Source organism: Eschscholzia californica, unplaced genomic scaffold (assembly GCF_041429995.1).
Source record: "Eschscholzia californica isolate CP2 unplaced genomic scaffold, dmEscCali1.0.p SCAF_1, whole genome shotgun sequence".
Taxonomy (NCBI): Eukaryota; Viridiplantae; Streptophyta; class Magnoliopsida; order Ranunculales; family Papaveraceae; genus Eschscholzia; species Eschscholzia californica.
The window spans coordinates 84,252,693-84,271,899 of NW_028238198.1; the positions used below are offsets into that span (position 1 = coordinate 84,252,693).

General features: G+C 34.3%; 3 protein-coding genes and 1 pseudogene across 4 annotated transcripts; 2 read left to right on the forward strand and 2 right to left on the reverse strand.

The window, feature by feature from the left end:
* Window positions 1–95: 95 nt before the first annotated feature.
* On the reverse strand, window positions 96–4,046 carry LOC147570250 (uncharacterized). Its single transcript, XM_086656824.1, has 9 exons — window positions 3,979–4,046; window positions 3,475–3,773; window positions 2,580–2,723; window positions 1,790–1,857; window positions 1,618–1,668; window positions 1,446–1,505; window positions 545–1,321; window positions 303–434; window positions 96–237 (listed from the first exon to the last, which is right to left on the reverse strand). Exons 2-8 carry the CDS (start codon window positions 3,608–3,610, stop codon window positions 426–428), a joined length of 1,245 nt encoding a protein of 414 aa, XP_086512950.1. The 5' UTR covers window positions 3,611–3,773; window positions 3,979–4,046; the 3' UTR covers window positions 96–237; window positions 303–425.
* A 1,503-nt stretch (window positions 4,047–5,549) lies between these two features.
* On the forward strand, window positions 5,550–7,411 carry LOC147570251 (inorganic phosphate transporter 1-4 pseudogene; annotated as a pseudogene). Its single transcript, XR_015231402.1, has one exon. The product of XR_015231402.1 is annotated as an inorganic phosphate transporter 1-4 pseudogene (transcript).
* A 3,744-nt stretch (window positions 7,412–11,155) lies between these two features.
* LOC147570252 (transcription factor MYB30-like) lies at window positions 11,156–13,357 on the forward strand. The gene is made up of 3 exons (XM_086656826.1): window positions 11,156–11,625; window positions 11,743–11,872; window positions 12,611–13,357. Exons 1-3 carry the CDS (start codon window positions 11,493–11,495, stop codon window positions 13,128–13,130), a joined length of 783 nt encoding a protein of 260 aa, XP_086512952.1. The 5' UTR covers window positions 11,156–11,492; the 3' UTR covers window positions 13,131–13,357.
* Window positions 13,358–14,882: 1,525 nt separating this feature from the next.
* On the reverse strand, window positions 14,883–17,857 carry LOC147570253 (ENTH/VHS/GAT family protein). The gene is made up of 3 exons (XM_086656827.1): window positions 16,948–17,857; window positions 16,411–16,692; window positions 14,883–15,554 (listed from the first exon to the last, which is right to left on the reverse strand). The coding sequence occupies exons 1-3, from the start codon at window positions 17,431–17,433 to the stop codon at window positions 15,117–15,119; spliced, it is 1,206 nt and encodes a 401-aa protein (XP_086512953.1). The 5' UTR covers window positions 17,434–17,857; the 3' UTR covers window positions 14,883–15,116.
* Between the last annotated feature and the right edge of the window lie 1,350 nt (window positions 17,858–19,207).

A 19,207-nucleotide genomic window follows, 5' to 3' on the forward strand; every position in this document is an offset into this window, starting at 1 on the left:
AGGGCTAATACATATTTTGACAGTAACCATGATATTTTTCCAAGAGCATTTTTGGTGGGAGGAAATAATGGTATATTTTCGAAAATTAGGGTAGATGAGGCAACTTAAACAATCATACATTCTCTCTGAGTATAAATCAAACAAAATTTAGTTGAATAAAGATTCAACCACTTCACTCGAGTCAGATTTCAAAATGAATTCTTAACAGTAGTTTGTCTGATTCATTTGAATGGTTTACTCGAGGTGTTTTGTGTTCATTTTAGCTTTGATATTAAACAAGTTTGGATTAAGCTGAAGATCACTAATTATACACTCAAATCCAATTCTATTGTTATTCGTCACAAGCTCTATCTGTCTCTACTTGCTCATGAATGAAACTTATCTACTCCGCCGTTACAGCTTCACTTGGTTCTTGTATGCCGCCTTCATTGCCTCTGCAAAAGTATGGAAATTTGTTAGGGAACCAACAAGAAAGAATACTCAACCTGAACCATTAATCCTGTGCATTTGATAACATTTTCAACAAAGAAAGTGAATCTCTAACCTTCGGAGCCCAAGAATAGCGGGTTGAATCTCTATGGGGACCTTGACTTTGGCTTCCGCTATTTGTATCAAACCTGATTTGCTCGTTTTTCTCTCTGTAATTCTGAGCCGAATTTCCATACTGAGGTCTCGTGTCCAAGAAACCCACGGGCCTTCGGTAGTCCTTGGTAGATCTATTATTTGCTTCATTATTCATTTCGTTCCGGGTGGGTTGAGTGCTGCTATGGATGTGTCCTCCCGAACTCATCGGGTCATGCTTCTGGCTGAAATTTGCATAATGACGTCTCCCATCATGGATTGGTTCCTGCTTTCCGTTCTCTGCATTGTCTTCAGGGTATCTGTACTTTGATTGGTGGTTCATATCTCTACGAGGAGGTTGAATTCTATTACGAAAATTTGGTTCCGGAACCATTTGCCTGTTCTCCCTATAGTAATTTTGTTCGACATTTCCATTATGGGGTCTTCCGTTAGGGGCACCAGCCCTAGGCCTTCCGTAGTCGTTAGTATAGTTCCTTGGTTGACTTGTTTCTCTAAAAGTTGACATATCTCGACGTTGTTGGATTGCACCTGTCGCGGGCTTTTTGGGCTGCTTCGAATATTGTGTTGCTGCTGCACGTGCACCGGCTATGGCTGCGACAAGACTTGGTGATTGTTCAATATCAGATATTTTTAAGCTCGAAAAGCTTGAGTCGAGCGATCTTGGCTTCAAAGGAAGTGGAAACTTTGTTGGTGATGGACTTTCAACTGAGGCGAGACTTCTAACTGCTGCCTCGTGTATCTATGAAGGTTTTAAGAAAGTTAGGAATCTCGTGTCGGAAATGTTCCCTAACTTGCCACAAAAAAGGAAGGAGGACACAAGCGACTAGCAACTAAACAAAAGTAGCTTGAGGATTTGTCCTTACCCTTTGTTCCAAGTTATAAACACCTTTGAACCCTCTCATCTCAAATGGAACCGATAACTTCTGTTTTGATTGTAAAAAATGGTCGGGTTAATATTTAATAGAACCGAAAAAACGGGAAACAGAAGAAATGGAAAGAACATTGAATAGTAAATCATTGGAGCTTATAATTTACCTTCGGATTTTCACAGAGCCAGCAAAAATCTGTTAGCGCTTCTAGCCGTACCTGTAATAAAAGTACATAAATGTCAATATAATCGCAAGCTGGTCAAACGTGAGAACAAATTTAAAATTTTCTTCTTTTAAGTAAGAACTGCCTGAAGCAAAACTAGATCTTTGTCACCTACCCCTTGCGGTACTTCCTCCCAAGACACTAGCTCTTCACACTTTACGCTCCCAACCACGTCAACACAACCTGAAAAACAAAAATCAACATATAGATTAAAGCTTAATACAGAATACGAAAGGAAAATTATAACGTCAAGGGCATCTTCTTGTAAAGCAGGACCATCAAAGTTATAGATAATTAACGAGATGCTATGCAGTTGGGGTTGCCCGATCTACCACAGTAAGTCGTGATCGGTTCCCGACTGGGGGTAAACTGACAAGTTCCATGTCAATCTCCTAGGTCAAAGACTTACCACTTAAGAGAGAGAGGTGAGGATATGCGGAGGCTTGTTGATATGTGGAGGCTTGTTCTACAAGAGCCGCTGTAATAGTTTTCTCATCTATTGTTTATGATTTTAATGTGTGTGTGTGTGATCACAAACCTATCCTGCTGCAGGTATTTGGAATTGTGGGCTACTCGATTTCATCTTCAACTGCTTAGACGAGATGATCTACTTATGTAAGATAAACAAGGAGACCTTATTTCAAACATGGAAATTGTGAAGAGTGGTTCAAACTCAAGGTTTCTTTTTATTTAAGATTATCGATTTACAAAATGAGGAACATAAGAAGTGTTTCAAAAGTCTTCAAAATGGAAAGTAAAAGAGTCATGTGGTGAGAACTGAGAAACGAAATCAGATGGATGGCGATTTTGATCACCAGTTCATGTCATGAAGGAAAGTGACCCCAAAAGATGAATCATACAAGGAAAGTAAATTAGATATTAATAGAAGAGATTATTTTTTATACCTAAAAGTCGTGAAGCTGGATAATGTTCAGGAAACTTCAAATCTGTTATTCCGTCTACTGCATAAATTTCCTTGTAGAAGTCCTCCATTGCTTTGATTGTGTCTCTATCTGGAACCTTACCAGCGGAGTGGATCCAAAGACGTCCTACAAAATTAAAACGTTCTTGCTCATCAGATTTATCTTCGAAACTTGAAGAGAAAAATTAAGAAAGCTTCTAATCACATCTATTGCTGACAGTAAACAAATACGATCTTTATTGTTCTTTTACATTGTTACAAACATTTGAACTGGATTCATATATTCATGAACTAGATAGTAGCAAGTAATATCAAGAAGTTGGGTTCTTGACACGTTCTTTAATAACCATCCTTCTAAAAAAAACGAAAAATACCAAAAGTAGTATAACAATCATTAAAGACAATAAACATGTATTTTTGCTTCTAATACGATTAATAATGTTTGAAAAACGGTTAAGGCGTACGCCTCGAGGCGCCTTGAGGCATACGTATTTTAGAAACTTATGCTATGTTTTTACATAATTGATGTCATTTAGTTAAACCTAGATAGTAAACTATGACACTGGAAATCAAACCTGAGGCTGAGAACTTGGTATATGGAGGGAATACACGACCATGCTCAAAATTAGGGTTGATTAGCCTAACTCATCTAAATTTAAACCTAAACACCTATCAAACTAAGTCCCAATTAAATTTGTAATATGTCTTTGCTGATAATCAACTAATCCTCCATCTTAATTATCATAAAATGGAATAAACCCATGAACTAATAAGGAACGAACCCAAAAAACAAATTGATGGAATTTAAGAGGAGAATTGATGTATAAAGCAAAAGTATATAGAACTATAAAACTAGGGTTTATGTTTGTTAATTATACCTCTTAATGGAGCAGGCCATGATCTTCCTTCAATTCGCTTGATACCATGAACAAGCAAAGAAGCCCATGGTTGATGCATAGTCAAACATAGATCTCCATGATTCATACTTTCCCCTCCTCTACTACTACTACCCATCTCTCTCTCTCTCTCTCTCTCGAGGTTGAAGAAAGTGATAGTTAGCTTGTACGAAAAACAGAGAAGAAAGACAAGTAACTCCCAATCTGATTAAAAGAAAATTTAGAAAGAAAATCTTAATGTTAGTGGTAATAGTAAATTCTTACCCTGGCGGGCCGCGGGCCTGGTAATAAATCTGTCTATTTATAGGGTTTTGCCGTTTTGGAATTGGGAAATGCTAAAGTTACAAAAAAAATTTTGACAAAAATAGTTCCCACGTGATGTGGCGGTTGTGGTTTGAAACTTTAACCAAATCTAGACCGTTGAGAGATGAATATCACAACCTCCACATCAGCTGGGAACTTTCTTTTATCAAAATCATTTGTAACTCTAGCATCCCTTTGGAATTACAGTTTACCCATCTCCCATGCAAGACTCCAAAGAAATTCTAAAGTTCCACTTGTCAAGTGTGAAAATCAATTTCTCTGTAAACCTAATATGTTGCATAGCACAATTTTTGTAATCATCTATTCTCCAAAATTTGGTCATTTTTTGCATAACATTAACTTTTTTTTTTTATGTATTTAGTTAATTACCTTAATTACTTAACTGAATTATTCATAAATGAAAGTGTAACTAAAATACAATTACAAAAAAACTGTGAGATTTGTTAGTATTAAGAACATGACCCGTCCATCACCCTTTGGTGCATTGGTAGACACTCCCTCTTGAGTCTATGAAGTTTTGGAATCGAGTCTCGTCGGAAGCAGTTTATCACCAAGATTTATCAATGACATTCATATGTAATCACTTTTGGAGTCCAATATAAAAAAAACGTAATCGTGAATAATACATTGATCTACTCTTAAAATGTCAATCAAATGTTGAATTTTGTCAACTAAGAGTAAGTAGTGTCTTTCCTTCCCATGTCTTTATATTTTCATGTCAACTAAGAGTAAGTAGTGTCTTTCCTTCCCATGTCTTTATATTTTCATTTGAAATTGTATAGTAATTCTTTTTTTTTTCAAATTTTGAATCAAATTACTTTTAAAATGTAATTCAGAACATAATTAAATATATATATATATATATATATATATATCCTATGACCATTCAAATAATCTTAAACGAAAACATGTTAATTGGAAGAAATTTCGTCCAAGATTGTCGTTTTCCAGATATGAAACTATCATGTAGGGCCAAAAAAAAAATTAATCGATTTCTGAAGGCATTCGATAAAGTAAAATAAAATATGATGAACAAATAGATATTGTTTGATTTATTTATGATATATTATTTTTAAATTATTAAAAAGTATCTAAAATAGAAATTTCCAGACCTCGCCACTACAACTTAACGAGTTCACCGGCTTCGGTATTAGCTGTTCAATTTACGTAGTGAAGTTGCTTTCCTATTATGCTTTATTTGTTTTTGTTTTTAGTTTTCATTCTATTCCTATTCTCTTGGAGTATTTATTTTTGTTGAAACAACTTATTTCTTAAAATAGTGAGAATGCATTTGAAATTGACACAGTATGGATAATATTAGGGTGCCTCTATAGGCCCCTATCTTTTTGGTATTAGTCCACTTTTCTTGGCACTACTAGTGGGCTTCAATTTCGAACTGATCAGTCCGAAGGCACTCGAACGAGACCTAGACCGTGCTGGTCAAACCCAATACGGACTAGGCCCAGTCCGAATGCCGTCCGATTGCCCTAATCCGTGGGTTAGAAGAAGCAGCCAAGAGTAAAAATAAAAAGATTGCGCCTATAGATGCTCCCTTCCTATCTCATAGATTTTAGAAAGAGAGATAGATATAAGATAACTGATTAACTAATCTTAATACTCTAGGATTCCTAACTGATTAACTAATTCTAATATTTCTAGGATTCCTAATTTTACTCAAATTAAGATCGCCCCTAACCCTATATAAACATTGTAATCCTCCTCTTTTCATCAACTTTTTGTTTACCTAGAGGTGAAGTAGCTAGCTAGCTATGGGTAAACAACAGTTGAATGTTTTGAATGCCCTAGATGGAGCAAAAACTCAAGGTTACCATTTTACTGCTATTATCATTGCTGGTATGGGTTTTTTCACTGATGCTTATGACCTATTTTGCATCTCTTTAGTTACAAAATTACTTGGTAGAATTTATTATCATGTTGATGGTTCGTCGAAACCGGGTTCTTTACCACCAAGTATGACAAGTGCTATTAATGGAGTTGCACTATTTGGAGCCCTAGTTGGCCAACTTTTCTTTGGTTGGCTTGGTGATAAGATGGGTCGAAAACGTGTTTATGGTATGACTCTTGGGATAATGGTTTTCGCTTCGATTGCTTCTGGTCTATCCTTTGGTCATTCACCTAATGCAGTTATGATCACTCTTTGTTTTTGGAGATTTTGGTTAGGGTTTGGTATTGGTGGTGACTACCCATTATCTGCAACTATCATGTCTGAATATGCCAATAAGAAAACTAGAGGTGCATTCATTGCTGCGGTTTTCGCTATGCAAGGTTTCGGAATTTTATTTGGAGGAATATTCGGAACCGTAATCTCATTAGTATTCAAGACTATTTATAAAGCTCCTATATATTCCGTCGATCCTATTGGGTCAACTGTTCCTGAAGCTGATTACGTTTGGCGTATAATTTTGATGTTTGGAGCTATACCCGCTGCTTTAACTTATTATTGGCGTATGAAAATGCCCGAAACTGCAAGATATACCGCTCTTGTAGCGAAAGATACTAAACAAGCAACTGCCGACATGTCAAAAGTTTTACAAGTCGAAATTGAAGTCGACCAACCCGAAAAAATAACAAGTGAGAATAAATCCATTAATAACTCTTTCGGGTTATTTTCGAAGAAATTTTTCAAGAGACATGGGTGGCATTTGCTTGGAACTGCCAGTACTTGGTTTTTGCTTGACATAGCATACTATAGTCAAAACTTATTTCAGAAAGATATTTTTACTGCAATTGGATGGATTCCACCAGCAAAAACTATGAATGCAATTGAAGAAGTTTACAAAATTGCAAGAGCACAAACCCTAATTGCATTATGTAGTACTGTCCCTGGGTATTGGTTTACGGTGGCGTTTATCGATCGAATGGGTAGATTCAAGATTCAGTTAATGGGTTTCTTCTTCATGACAGTATTCATGTTAGGTCTTGCTATTCCTTACCACCATTGGACCTTGAATGGGAACCATCTAGGGTTTGTTGTTTTATATTCTTTCACATTCTTCTTTGCTAATTTTGGTCCAAATGCTACTACATTTGTCGTTCCGGCCGAGATATTTCCTGCTAGGTTGAGATCAACTTGTCATGGTATATCAGCAGCTTGTGGGAAAGCTGGTTCCATAATTGGTGCATTTGGGTTCTTATATTTAGCTCAGAATCAAGATAAAAGCAAGGCTGATGCAGGTTATCCAGCAGGTATTGGTGTGAGAAACTCTCTTCTAATATTAGCAGCAACAAATGGGGTTGGCTTCCTTTTGACTTTCTTAGTACCAGAATCAAATGGAAAATCACTTGAGGAAATGTCAGGAGAGAATGAAGATGATGATGATATTCAAGTGCCAAGCATTCCTCTTTGATTTATACTCTCACCTTTTATGAAGATGGTACTTTTTGGTACTTGGTAGTTGGTAGTACATATATAGAGATAGAGAGCTTTTAGTTTTTTTTGTGAGAACTTGTAGTTTTTTCTACCTTCTCTAATTCCTAGTTGATTAGATTTTTGAGGTACATTTTAGTTCTCTTAATTAGTTTGATGTTATCATTCCAAACAATGAATATATCAATTGATTTAATTTTTGGAGTATATATTGTCATTCTCTATCATTTATTTTTATGTTTTCTCGTGCTTTTATGTATTTTGAAGTAAGGAGTTAATAGTTTTCATATTCATATAGACATATTACCCAAAATTGTACGTGCACGAAGTAATATATTTGTTTAGCCATTATCTCGTAACCCTATTTTACCTCCTCAAAACAAATATGTTAATTTCTCTTTGAACTCTAAATTTGACTCAATATCTTAGACAAACTACTATTAGGTAAACAAATTAGGGATAACATTATGGGGTTTAGCCCTTGTTCATGCTTTTAAATCTTGAATGATCACAAATAATATTTATCTAAAAGGTTAGTCGAAGATTAATTAATTAGTTTATTGATAATTACATATCTAATTGATGCACTTTTAATTTTAAATTATTATTAGTGCTTTTAAATAGAAGACCTTAGGAAATCATCAAGTAAGTCAAGTTCATTGAAGGTACACCCTAAAGGACTCACAAAAATTCAAGCTTATACCCCACAAAAATCTATCCAAATATCTTAAGGTGGCTCTCTTTTTCTCTCTCTCTAAATGTAATTTACTCTTTGCAGAATGAAATCATCAAAAAAAGAAAAGTTAAATATCCATTTTATGGCCAAATGCAATGTCTATGAAATTTGTATATATTGACTTACTTTTTGTATTAAGTCATGAACTTTGAATAGATTCAACAATATAATTTAACCCCACTCACTTTCTATCACTTGTTAATATCTTGATATTATTGTGGTGTTATCTTGTTAACAAGATAAACCCTAATCTTATATTACTATTACTTCACTACATTAGCCTATGATTATATAGATTAGATTGAGTTTTATATCAATAGATATGGGTTGTATATTTATGAAATAAATAATAATTTGATATCAATCTCAACTTTACGTCATACTCCAACCTTAACACTATTGTGGCTAATTACCGAGCAGCCGAAAATTATATTTTTTATTATTCATTACCTCGACAAATTTCGAAGAGATACTAAATTAGAATAAACCATCAAATCAATACTCGGGTTCATATCGAAAATAAAGTTATGAAATAATTAACATTTTCTTTAGATCAATAAATATATATATATATATATATATATATATATATATATTATATATATATATATAGTTTTGATTACAATATCCTTCTAGTTTTATAAAACGAAGAAATACCAACCCTAGATCTCATCGGACCAAAAAGGCCATTATGTCAGATCCTCCAATGCTAGATTCTGCCAGGATATTCCGAACCCATTGTTTTTTTTTAATCAGATTAAAACTAAAAGGAAGTCCCATTAAATTAACCCTATTATGGTCGAAACAACAATCTTTTTTTTAATATTATGATTTATGATAGATCGGAACTTGACAGATCTTTATCCTAGTTGAGGGATTCGCTAATGAAAATGATTAATCCGTCGTCCCGACTCACGAGTGGAAGTCTCCAGTCTCCAGGACAATCAAATCACTCTAAAAAAAAATCATTCTGAAATTTCAACTAACGTATATATGTCAATGTTACAGAGGCAGCTTGAGAGGTCCACGTCAAAGAAAAAAAGATTGAGGGGTCTATGAGTCATCTAGGCACTCAACAAAAAAAAACACACATTTAAATTTGGACAAATTTCTTACACGCAGACAACGACACACGACATCAAGAAATGACAAGTACGACAACCGTCTCAGTTAAGCTAGAAACTAAAAGAGGCCTAAAATTTAACAACATACTGTTGGTTACGAGATTCGGGTGAAATGGCATTACTATTCAAATTTATTTTCACAACTCCATTTCCTTCAATTAGTAATGAAAAGGAAATGGGAGGCTCTTATTGAAAAACGAGTTTTTTCATTTTTAAAAAGAAAATCGTTTATGGTTGTTTTATACTATGGAATAGTAGTATTTTATTGAGTTAAAGATGAGAAGGCATCTTTTAGGCGACCCCACATGTAACCACATTTTCTGTGAAAAATAAATTTTAATTATATGAGACATAAAACAGAAGAAACACACGAAGCACATGAACCTGTCATAACTACTACAGTATTAATTAATAGTAACCATTTACAAAGATATTTTTAAGCATTTGTTTAAGGGGGAACCATGATTTTATTCTGATTTCAAATCGATCAATAAGTTTCTACATTTATTTAACTCAAAGTTAATGCATTTTTCTTTCCTAACACTTCAAAAAATTTATTATTTCTGATAGCTTGACCGACGAAAAATATTATATCTTATGACATGTGTACAAGGACGTACCTACATAAAGCTCGGTTCAAGACACTTCAAGCCCTAGCACTCTATTCTAGTTTTTTTTTTTGTTAAAGCTATTCTAGTTGGTCTTGCTCTTAAGTTAGGGTGTTTTGGGTCACACATTATTTCCACATTATATAGTTTAGGAAGAAGGTGAAATTTATAATGATGTACGGTTTGACTGTTAACTTAATTATTCTTCGAGACATCCTGGGATCAAATCTTTGTCTCATAATAATGTTATTTCGCTTAATTTTGTGACTATTTTTAAGCAGAAATATTTATATGGTTCTTTAGTTTTACTATAATAGTTTCTTAGTCAAATATTTCCTAGAAATGTAAGTTAAGTCATCTTTTGCTATGATGTCATCCTTTAATGTTCATTATTTTGACTCTCCAAAAATTGTTCAACGTTTAATTGTTTTATTTTTCCTTTTTTAGTTATTTTATTTTCTCTTTCACGGCTCATCTTTTTCTTTGGTTAACTTGAACTTTTTGTTATAAAATGACATATAATAAGTATCCGAAATAAAATTTGCTACCATAATAGATTCATAAAGTTAATCAGAAAAAATCTATTATATAAACATAAGTCGAAGATGAGCATGCATAAATCCACCCCTTGCCTCTTTATTTGACCAAATTTCCTCTCACAATCTTTAACTTTAAACTACAAAATTCAAATTGTGTGAACACCCTCCATTTTTTCTTCACTGCACTTTTAGTTTCATAGTATTTTTGCAAATTTCTTTAGTCCAATCCAACTATGTACTTGCCACCACTTAAACTTATTTTTTATTTTTTCTTGATGACAACACTGAAAGGAATGCTTGTGTTTCTTTTACACCCATCACACGTTTATTGACCATATGACATGAAGCGCCAAGATATGGTTGGCTCCTTCGAATGTTTTTTTCTTTTTGTTGAAAAGCCGCTCCTTCGAATATGAGTTATAAACTACACGTTAATGTTCTCAACAGAAAAAGACTACACGTTAATGAATAGTGCTCTTTTTTGTGTTAAGAGGAGGTTTTCTTGACTTGTCGTCTCGTGAAGTTCTTTTAGGTGTTACATGATCAGGAATGAGAGTTATAAGAAAAAAAATTATACAATTAAGAGAATAATTGCAACAAAAAAAAAAAAAGTAATACACTACAATTAAAGGAATTTTTTTTTTGTTGTTGAAAGTACAATTGAAGGAATTAAAAGAGAATGAGTATAGATTTTTTTTTTTTTTTGCCAAAGTGAGGGAGTAATTGAGTATAAATGATAGTACATGATCAGGAAAAGTCAAAGACTGAAATTGACCGAAATCAGTCAACATCTCAGATTAAGATGGTCGAATATCTTGATCATTTATGACAAATTTGGGTCTAGGGTCAGCCCAAATATTTGAGTCGGCAATGAATTGGAGTGAGCTAAAGAGAGGAGGGCAAACAAGACCCCTTATAACTCCTTCCTTGAAAGAGCTGTCTTTGTATTGTTGTGTTTAAAAAATGAAATAAACACACGTTTTATGCTGCTGCTCCTGTGAACTCTTTTTTATTAGCTAGCTACTAGGGCAGGCATATATATATATATATATATATATATAGATCATTCATGTCATTGAGAACACCTTATGTTTTCGGATCTCCTCAATTTTTGAGAGAGAGAGAAAACAGAGAGAGAGAGAGAGAGAGAGAAACATCACACAAAGAGAGAGAGGAGTAATTAATCAAGGTATCACTAATCTCTCAAATTAACAACAAGAAGAAGATTGAGAAGAGAAAAGGGTAGAGAATAATTAATCAATTGGAGTGAGGTAGAAGAAGATGGTAAGAGCTCCATGTTGTGAGAAGATGGGATTGAAGAAAGGGCCATGGACACCTGAAGAAGATCAAACTTTGATCTCTTACATTCATAAATTTGGTCATGGCAATTGGCGTGCTCTTCCCAAACAAGCTGGTATCTACAACAATCTTCAATCTTATTAATTACTACAATCTTAATTGTTTTTTTTTTTGTTTAAGTAAACAAATTGACATATATAATTGTTCACCATAATTTCTTCTATTTGATCAGGTTTATTAAGATGTGGGAAGAGTTGTAGATTGAGATGGACAAATTACTTGAGACCAGATATTAAAAGAGGAAATTTTACTAACGAAGAAGAAGAAACTATCATCAAATTACACGAAATGCTTGGCAATCGGTATGTCATTAATTTCATCCATTTTGTTAAATTATGAAATTGTTCATTACTTTCAAAAGTAAGGGGGAAAATGGTGCTATCCTAGTATATCTCATTAATATTCTTAAACATAAAAGTGAGGCTAAAGGCTTCGGCCAAATTGCTGTAGGATATCGGATTAAGAACAAATTGTGAGAGGTCTCATGTGTAATCCTGAAACTAACAACATTTTTGCCGGGGGTCTTTAGCCCCTTCCTAATCGTAATCGCAAACATTTTCACTATGGGTACCTCGAAATTAAGAGATTTCCTCTCTCTGAGTTTTGTTAATCCAAGAAAATTGGTTGTTTTGTTATTGGTATTTAATCCAAAAATAACAAATACTGAAAAGATTCTCTGCTAATTTTGGTAGTATTAGATCTCTTAGTAACTAATCCCATCCCACGTGCTACACGTGTGTACATGCATATCATTCTGTCTTTTTCGCACGTGAGGGGTCTGCTTCTTGGCTGCTTCATAAATATCATCTTCTTTTTACCCTTTTTCTTTTTTTTTGTTATCACTTTTATCATGGTGGTCCCACAAACCTGAAACCTATTTGTGGATCCAAAAAGTAAATTTAAAATTGAAATTAGGGTTAAGGTTTAATGACACTATGAAGTTGATGAGTGAGACTCTTACTTTATTTAGTTTCTACCTAAAAAAAAGATAAGAATAAATCTCCACATAATCTTATATGATTTTGGTGTTTTATTTTCAGTTGGTCGACAATTGCATCGAGATTACCTGGAAGGACAGATAATGAAATAAAGAATGTATGGCATACCCATCTAAAAAAGAGGCTCCACCAGACTCAAGCAAACACCCGTGAAGGCAAAAGAAAAATGATTAAAGAAAGTTCAAAAGTTAAAGCTGAAACAACAAAAAATTCCACACAGCTCGAAACTTCAAGCAATGGTCCAACATCACCACAACATTCGTCAAGCGATGATTTCTCTTCAAGCTTGAACTCATCAAATGTAACGATTGATAACATTGATACAGGAATGAAAGATGATTACATCGACTCGTCCTCAGAAACTTTTCCGAAGATTGACGAAGATATTTGGTATACAGATAATTTTGGAGTAATGGATAGTTTCGAAGAAATATTAGAAGAGCCAAAAATTCCATTACCAATTTCTGAAGTTTCAACTAATTCAAACAGTGAAGAAGATATGGACTTTTGGTATAACATTTTTGTTGGTGCAGGGAAGTTCACTGAGTTGCCAGAGTTGTAAGGATAGTTTAGTCTTTTTGATTTTTTTTTTCTAGAAGTATGCCAATTTTGACCTAGATCATATAAAGTTTGGGCAGACTTGATTGACCAAAGGCAATGGAAATTTTTGAAAAAGATAACAGTTGGAGATCTGGGTTGAAGAAGGATTATGAGTTGGGGGAGGGACTTGTATAGAAATATCAATTTGAATGATTTGGAGGAAAATAAAACTAAGGGTAGTTGAGTAAATTGGAGCATGTATATATTATTTGGAGTCACCAAAATTCTAACTAGAGAATCCAAATTCCAACTATTTTGATTTCCACAAACAAATTTTCCTCTTTCTTGGGTGATTAAACTTTAGGTTTTAGTTTTAAATGGTGCAATTGAAATGTATGATAATAAGTCCAAATTAATCATATAAAACCAGCTATTTACCCTCTTAATTTGGCTTGCACATATCATCAACTTGCCCACGTTTCTTCCACACTAAAACTAAGGAATAGATTTCTCAATCAACTTGTAAAGTTTCATAAACTTTGTTTTCTAGGATAGATTATCCATTAGAATAATTCTGATGCAGAAGAATTCAATATGTATTGACAAAAGCAAAAAAGTACAACCGAAATGCCAAACCATTAACAATTGATTTTTCTTTTTAGATCTCAAACTACTGGTTGTCGAAGGAAGATCCAACATCCAAGTCATGCTGAATCTAGCTCAAGAAAATTGAGGACAAATATCGAACTAAAACAATGTTGTGATGCTAGCAAAAAAGTAAGCGGACCAAAACAGGAACCCTTACATTCAAGTAACGATCTCCAACCTTTAGACATCAGAATATTGTATCTCAGGATTGGACTTAAAAAACATAAGGTGATTGACTGAGCAAGGTATTATGCAATATGCTCAATGGATGGGTGTTGATATCACTTTCGGGTTGGAAAAGGCACATAAAACAATTCAAAACTCAAAGCCAAATTGTTCTTGATTTATAATTTTATAAAGAGATCTTGATGCATGTGGGGTGGATTATCAGAAATGAACCCCCGTGGGCTCAACTTCGTATTTGAATATATTTATATTAAAATTTTGTCCGCGTGGGCATATATTGAATGAGCTCAGAGCTAGTATAATATCTTAAGCAAAGATTTTGCTGTAGATTCAAATCATAATCTATAAATAATTATGACGTAGTTTTATCTGTTTAGTATAAAGTAACATACTATATTGAAACTTCAGCTTCCTTGTTCACAAATTTTGAAATACGAAAAATGAAACAAAGTAACAAGATTGTAAAAATCCCATCACAATAGGGAATATATATTGTATAAAAATCATCAAAGTCCATAAATCTAGATGTTTTGTTATCTTTAAGAAGAAAATAGAGTAGTTTGATTAGAGTATTTTCTGCAGCCGTCCTATTTTGAAATCTTTATTACCAACTTGTAGCTTAACAATAATACAGTATATGACAATGGAATATTCACAACCAACACAGACTTATTTTTTGTACAAGTTGTTAGGAAGAACCCTTTTTTGCTTTATCTTTTTCCTTCTGAGGCTCAGTAAGAGAAAGGTTAACCCGTTGTTTGTACGTATAGCTCTCCTGCGAAAGAGTTGCGGGTGGTTGGTTTTCGATGATTTCAAACAACAAACAACCCTCCAGTATGAGAGACTTGTATGCAAACTGCAAAGGCAAGTTATCCACCCGAAAATATATATATATATATATATATATATATATATATATATATTTCATGAGGAAACAAAGTTGTCATAATCCTCTAGTATTCAGAAATTCTTTATTCGAAGTTCAAACACAGATACTTTAATTAAACAAAAAAGAGTAACAAATAAACACTGAGTTTTAGATACCTCTAAGATATAAGAATCCATAGTTAAATCAAACAACATCTTCCCTTCCTTATATTCTTTAACAAGCCAAACTACTGTACATAGACAACCTTCACCAGTTGTATTTACCTTCATCCACCCTTTTGAGAATTTACTGCTGCCCTTGCGAGGAAGATAGTTTTTCAGGTTCATCGGAGACTTTAACCTCACCACCAGGTGAACTTCCCAGACTAGGTCCACCAACTTCCGGTGCCGATGGTCTTTCTGGTTCTACTGCAACAGGGTGGTTCTCCTTAATAGAAAGTTTGGAAACTTCCGTTGCCAGACGGCTTTCTGGTTCTAATGCGACAGGGTTCTCCTTAAAAGTTTCGGAAACTTCCGGTGCCAGACGGCTTTCTGGTTCTACTGCAACATGGGCCTCCTTCATTTTGTCATACTTTGAAATTATTTGTTGGAGGTTGTCATGGAGATTAAGAGCTTCGAAGAGGAACTCATCGTCATTGTTGGTGCTCTCTATCATCCTCTGTATCATTGGCTGTGACTCTTTGCATCTCTCCACCATAGTTACCATTAAATCATTGTCATCATCCTGCGAACAACATTTTTCATAATTATGGGGGCAGAATCACATTTTAGTTTCTACAAATAGTTTGGCACATGATGAATAGAATCTAAACTAGGAAAGAAAGCAATTGTTATCTGAGATTTTTGACATTCAGAAACAACTCACAGACATGCATAACACTAAAACATACTGAGACAAAAGAATTGGTTTCACTGCAGCACCTACCAGAAACAAAACACTCAAAAGGGGTTCGATATCTTGAACTAGGGACAGAATTAGAAAGTCCGGATTACATAGGAAGTAAATCATGAAGTGTAAAACTCATGTACTTGGGAAAATTTGATGGAAGACAACTTCTGATTGATATTATATCATAGCATATTTTAAAGAAACAGGTCAAAAAAAGCTAAAACAGCAGGGGGCACTGAAAGACAGTAAGTTCATGAAGATGGTTTAAGATGATTTAGACATAACTGGAAAAGAACAGAAAATGAGACGTCCAAGGATGATTTAGACATAACTGGAAAAGAACAGAAAATGAGACGTCCAAGGATGATTTAGACATCCTTGGAGATACGTGGGCCCATCTTCATATATGCTAGCATAGAACAAGGTATGAAATTGCATGGGAGAAAATGAGACATCATCCAATCGCTTGCATCAATAACGTAGGAGAAAAGGAAAAGCCCGATTCTTTGGAGTACAAGGAAGAAGAAAATCACAAAAATAATAGATAAATGCTGCTTACAAAAATATTGTTATAAGCGAAGAGCAGTAATTATGTGTATATATAACACGGATATGTGAACACACAATCACAAATATAACATATCTAAGGTATATTTATCCTATCGGAAATAAACCGAGGCAATATACATACCTTTTCCGCTGGTTTCTTTTCTGCCTCTTCTAACATGCTAGAGAGAAGTTCGATGCTATTTCGAGTAATTACAAGAAACTCTTTCTTTCCCTCCGCCGAAAGGCCTACACTCTGATGAGGGATATCAGTATCATCAGGGATCTCCGGATCCGTAATCGGCATAGGATATCTTTCAGGAGGAACTAGTCGCTCTGGATCAACATTTCCCTCCATGGAAGCATATATGTTGGACGAAGTTGGTTCTCCGTGTCGTGGAGATGGGACCGCTCTTGCCTTCACGCTCTGCAAATGATAAAGAGAGTAATAACAGTTCTTACGGAGAATGAACAACTTGATATGTTCCATTCATATATTCAAAATCGAATCCTCTCCTATAATTTATCCCCCATAGTAAATAATAATATACAATTTCGCATTCCTAAGAGGTATTTTAGTTACTTAACAATTAGATATAACACAATCTATAGAAACAAACTAGAAACCCTAAACAAATGATAATGAAAAACAATGAAACATAAGAATGATTCATAAATTTACCTCATAAGTCTGTCGAAAAACAGGAAGATAATCAAGATCAGCAGATTCACCCCAAGCCTTAATTAACTGCAATCCTCTCAATTTATTACTATGATGAGTTTGAGGATTATCAATCGTCTTCACTATCTCATCCAAAACTTTCTCAGAAGCAATTTCTGAAAAAACTTTCTCACAATTCATAGCACAAGTTTCCAACAAATCAAGACTCAATCTTTGACTCACAATATTCTTACCAGAAATCTTCTTTTTAATAGCCCTAACAACTTCTGTACCACTAAATTCTTCAGAATTTAACCAAGAACATATCCTCAAATTTAAACCCCAATTTGGTTCTTCCATAGTATCTAAAGTTGCTTCATCAACAACTTTTGATTCTTTTGTTGGAGCTTGTAATATTTCCTTCATTTTACCACTTACCATTCTACCCATTTGAGCTCCACTAGTTTTCAATCTTTCACCCAAACCACTTAAGTTTAATTTATCCATTTTGATCACTCCAAACCCCCAAAATTCAACCAAAACTGAAAACCCTAGTTTAATTAAGGTGGATAGTTTACAGAACCCTAGACTCTTGAATTGGTACTAAGCCCTAATGAAAACCCCCGAACCGCAGGAAACTCGCCTTTTTCGAAGATCTGAAGAAGAACGGGACAATGGGTTACTTAGAGAGAGAGAGAATGAGTTGATCTCTTCTAGAGAGAGAGAGAGAGAGAGAGACCGATTGTTATCATGGGGACCTCAGTTGATGGTCAACTTTTTTTGGGTGCCGCTAAAAGTCCCGACGAAAATGCTGACATCTCTCTTACGCTTTAGGTTTTGGGATCGAGTCTCGATTGAAGCAAATTATCACCAAGATTTTTTTTTTTTTGAAGCCAAGAGAACAATTTCCAATAATAAGTGATTAAATCACAATGTTTATATGGATGATCATAATTATTTCTCTCATCTGAGAACTTCATGAGAGTTACATACATTTAAATGCAAAGTGTCTCATGAAGAGAAAGAAATGAGACTAGACACAGACTCAATAATCATTGAACACCACCACAAATACCACCACCGTCACCCTTTACTAGACCCTCCTGTCCAACACCACCACCACCCCACCACCATCACAAACCATCACCACACATCCCATGTCTCCACCAAACCACCATCAGAAAACCCCACCGGATGTAGCCACAAATCCAATCGCACCCCACCACAACCACTATTACACACAAATTGGGAGAGGTCATATGTGAAATCTAGGGGCATATAATATTTTGTCCGGGGGCCTTTACCTCCTTTTCTTTTTTGTTACACACCACCATTCTATAATGGGACCACATTTTTACCCGCTTTGTCCGTAGGTAGCCTGGGTAGTCTTTGATTTTGATTTTGATTTTTTGTCTCTTCCATTTTCATGTTGATTTTTTTTCCAAGTTTTTATGGAAATCTTTCGAATACTTGCCATTGTTTTTTATGAATATCATCTATAGTTAGTTCATTAAAGAGGGAAACCAATGAAATAATTCAAAACGTTTTCATTTTTATTGTAAATGGGTTCTAAAAATCTTAGCTCTTTTCTCTGTTATATCTCAATCTTCTGTGTTTAAATTTTGAGGTGGTAAAATCCTTCAAAAAAAATTTCACAAGTCTTCGGGTAATTTTGAGTCAAACTGGATTCATTAGAATGAGTGACTCCAACAAAGTGCTTAGCAAGTCGGAGTTCAAGGTTGGAATAAAATATCACAATTGTTGAAATGTCTAGTCTTGGGGCATCCAAAATATGCAAACCGTGTAGCATAAGACTCATTCTTATTTTCAGTCCAAACATAGATTTGATTATATTTTGTCATTCACCTTCACTGTAACAACTTCCGATCACTACCACTATTTCCTGTTACCGATCACCACTACAACTCACAAGGAAGTTTCTATCTCTTTCTCTCCATTCCTATGAATGTTCACTAAGTCATGTCACAATTGAGTTCCTCTTTTTTGGCAGATCGCTCGAGTTTCTTGATTGCTTTGACCGTATAACCTTCAACTTCATCTCCAAATTCATTAAAAGAGTGGGTTGTACGGTCCCAACTTTGTCATGCAATCTTTCATTGGTAACCTAATCATAAGAATTACCTCGTTTATAACCTATTAAACTATATATATAAATTATGAGGTTATAAACTATATATATAAATTATGAAAGTAGAAAACGATTATAAAAAAATACATAATAGTATTTCATACAGGGAGTGCATCAAAAATTATATTTCAC